The following is a 3,707-nucleotide window of genomic DNA, read 5'->3' as shown; positions in this document are numbered from 1 at the left end:
GGTTATGTACCCCTGTTATGTATTCTCTGTACCCATTTTCCTCATGATGTGTCCCTTTATCCAACCCACTGCAAGAAACTGGTGCCTACGTCGCTTTGCACCATTGTGTTTTCACTAATAATCAATCACTCATGATTCTCAAACATTGTTCACTCCTGTCTTTCCCTTTCATCATGATGTTTTGAAAAAGCTTACCCACTCCCTTCCTCTTCAAAACCTGTTGGCAGCTACCTGTGAATTTTTTACATTTTTCACAAAGTGAAGAATGAATATTCAAATAGCTGAATTTTCATTTCTTTCATGGAGATTTGCATTTTACTTGTAAGCAAATTGCTAAGACTTAATCTTGAATTGAATTAATTAAGATATCTGGAAAAGCCATGGGGGAAATATTTGACCAATGTGAGCAAGAGAGTGAGACAGCAGGAAACTGTCTGGTGGTTGGCAATCACTGCATTATTTCATGCCCCCCCCCCAAAAAATCTCACTTTGAGTTTAATCACTGTACTTTTCCTAGTTCTCCTCCACCTGGAAATGCCAGAGTCTTCCAGAAATCAGAGTGAAATGGCCTGGAACAATCAGTCAGTCATAAGGGAATTCATACTACAGGGTCTCTCCAGTGCCTGGGAACTCCAGATCTTCTATTTCCTGTTTTTCTCCATAGTCTATGCAGCCACTGTACTGGGGAACCTCCTCATTCTGCTCACCATTGTGTCAGAGCCACGCCTTCACTCCCCCATGTACTTCCTGCTGGGCAATCTCTCCTTCATTGACATGTCTCTGGCCTCGTTTGCCACCCCCAAAATGATCGCAGATTTCCTCAGTGAGCACAAAGCCATCTCTTTTGAAGGGTGCATCACCCAGATATTCTTCCTGCATCTCTTAGGGGGTGCTGAGATTGTACTGCTGATATCCATGTCTTTTGATAGGTATGTGGCTATTTGTAAGCCTCTACGTTACTTAACCATCATGAGCCGGAGAATGTGTGTTGGGCTTGTGACACTTTCCTGGATTGTTGGCATCTTCCACGCTATGAGTCAGTTAGCATTTACTGTAAATCTGCCCTTCTGTGGGCCCAATGAAGTGGACAGTTTCTTTTGTGATCTCCCTTGGTGATTAAACTTGCCTGCGTAGACACATACATCCTGGGAGTGTTCATGATCTCAACCAGTGGCATGATTGCCCTGGTGTGCTTCATCCTCTTGGTGATCTCTTACACTGTCATCCTGGTCACCGTGAGACAACGTTCCTCCGGTGGGTCCTCCAAAGCCCTCTCCACTTGCAGTGCCCATTTCACCGTCGTGACCCTTTTCTTTGGCCCGTGCATTTTTATCTATGTGTGGCCTTTCACAAATTTCCCAATAGACAAAGTGCTCTCGGTATTTTATACCATTTTCACTCCCCTTTTGAATCCCGTAATCTATACTCTTAGAAATAAAGACGTCAAAGATTCCATGAGAAAACTTAGCAGCCGTGTCTTTAAGTCTAGGAAGACTGATCATACCCCTTGAATTCCTCATACAAAATGAGCATCTATTCCCTCACTCGGTTGGTCAACATAGCGATGCTATTGCAAGATGGGTGAAGACAGAACTATTTCTGTAATCAGCCTCAGTAGTCCCTAAATATCTCTAATATTAAGAGTTCCTCTTGGAAAAACAGTCACAGTGCTGGTAAATGACTTAAGCTTAAGAACAAAGATCTAAAGGCATAAATGAACTGTTATGTGCCAAGAGGTCAGAGTAAGAGCTTAACCTTTTACCATCTAAGTGGCTTTTTAAATAGTAAAAGAACTTATATAATAGGAAACAAACCCTATATCATCCACCCATAGCTACTCCTCACTTGATCTCATCTAAAGAGCACAATAAAAGTGGTATGGTGTCTTGAGGTAGGGCTCTTGGTCCCTGAGACCTTGAGTCCTCTGGTTCCCACCTTTACTTAAGAAAAAAAAAAAAAAAAGAGTTCCTCACACAACCTAATATTTACTAGGGAGCATTATCAAATCTATACCCCAAATTTTATCCCACAAGGACTCACTTTTTAGAATATTCAAGACTTGTCAGGTGTAAGCATTTATTTGAGTATTAAGTAAAATATCTGTATGTTTTAAGAAAGAATAGATTTCCTCCCAGTCTCTTATAATTGTCTCTAAAAAGGGGGCAAGTGTGAAAATTCCAACACCTGGACTCTCAAGCATTCATTCATTTTTAATTGCTGAAAAAGGAGCTGATAAATGAATTGTTCTAGTTCAGAATCCAGAAAAAAATGGGGGGGGGTTCTTGGTAAGTGAAAATGTTTGCTATTTAATATTTTTGTAGCATATCTTTGATAAGAATAAGAATGTACTTTATTTCAGTCCCTAAGCTCCTTAGTGTGGATTTCACAATTTTAAAACAGTATAGTATCTCCAGGATAATTTGTATAGTCATATATATATGTGTGTGTGTGTGTATATACACACACTAGATTCTAGAATTTATACAATAAATCCCATTCCCATTCTCATTCTACAGAAAATGCAACTAAGATCCAGGGACACTGTAGCTTTTTCAAAACAGAATCTAAGGTCTTTCACCTACAAAATGGGTATTTATTTTCTAAGCAGTAAAAAGTTATTTTGGTGCCATGATGTTCACTGTATCATTTTTATAATCAAAGTACATGTTGTAAATAGCAGGGTCCCAAAAGATCTTCTTTGCTTTTCTGCATGATTTTGGCTTTTTCTGAGCAAGAGTCAGTGTCCACAGGATGTACTACTTCTACCTTCCAGGCTGTGGTTCCACCGACTCTGCTTGGTCAAGATCACTTCTTACATTCTGATGAAATGTCTCTGGGAACTGGCTGTCCTGTAACTAACATAACTGAGAAGGGGTATGAGTTTAATTATCTTGTCACCGAGTGTGGGAATTGGAAAGAGGTTTTTGCCAATGGAGTGATCTTTTTATTCAATTCTCTATGATAACATAGTGCACAAAGGAATCACTGGAAAAGTTCTTTTAAGGTGTATTGTTTTCAGCTCATCATTTTCAGACAGCATTCCAAGCACTACCAACAACAATCTAACAAAGTTCAAAAATGGCATTCCTTCTGCCAAATCTCATTCTTCTTGGAGCTTAACCAACCCTTGCCTGCTTGGCTTGCCTTGGATTCCATACTTCTAAAACCCCTTGGTAAAGCCCCCCCATCAGTCACTTCTACTTAAAATGCCTCATCCTTGTGGTTCATAAGAGTGCCCCCAAGGCTATGTTCTAGATTATTCTATAGCAATCTTGATAACTCTATTGTGATAGCAATCTTAAATTTAATTTTATATCCAGTCATCCTAGATTTCTGAAGTTTTTGGTGCCACCTTCTGAGAGGCCATCTAGAAGTTAGGGTTCAGATAAGTGCCTAATGCTTTGTTTTTGTTTGTTTTTTTTTTAATGTGTTCCTTTTATTTTTTATTTTTAAAATGTGTTCCTTTTAAACAAATGGCAAAATAGCTTTTGCATATTCTTTCACCTTGGTTAAACACAGTATTTGACTTAAGGAATCAATGAAACAGTAGTCCTTCAACATATTCAATATAGTTAATAACTACATATTTTAGAACATAGAAATCATCTCAGTGATATCTATTTATCTTACAGAAGATGAAATTTAGAACAAGAAAAAAAGTGACTTTTCCAAGTTTATATACCTATAAGATGACAGAGTCTAACCAA

The 3,707-nt window shown here is 38.6% G+C and overlaps 1 protein-coding gene across 1 annotated transcript; it reads left to right on the top strand.

Moving 5' to 3' along the window:
* On the top strand, positions 403–1,511 carry LOC100154959 (olfactory receptor 4K3). The gene is given in 2 exon segments (XM_001928615.2): positions 403–1,102; positions 1,105–1,511. Coding segments are annotated over 2 exon segments (975 nt in total). The 5' UTR covers positions 403–534.

Source organism: Sus scrofa, chromosome 7, assembly GCF_000003025.6.
Source record: "Sus scrofa isolate TJ Tabasco breed Duroc chromosome 7, Sscrofa11.1, whole genome shotgun sequence".
Classification (NCBI taxonomy): domain Eukaryota; kingdom Metazoa; phylum Chordata; class Mammalia; order Artiodactyla; family Suidae; genus Sus; species Sus scrofa.
The sequence above is the reverse complement of the archived record's forward strand: the minus strand, read 5'-3'. Positions and strand labels throughout refer to the sequence as shown.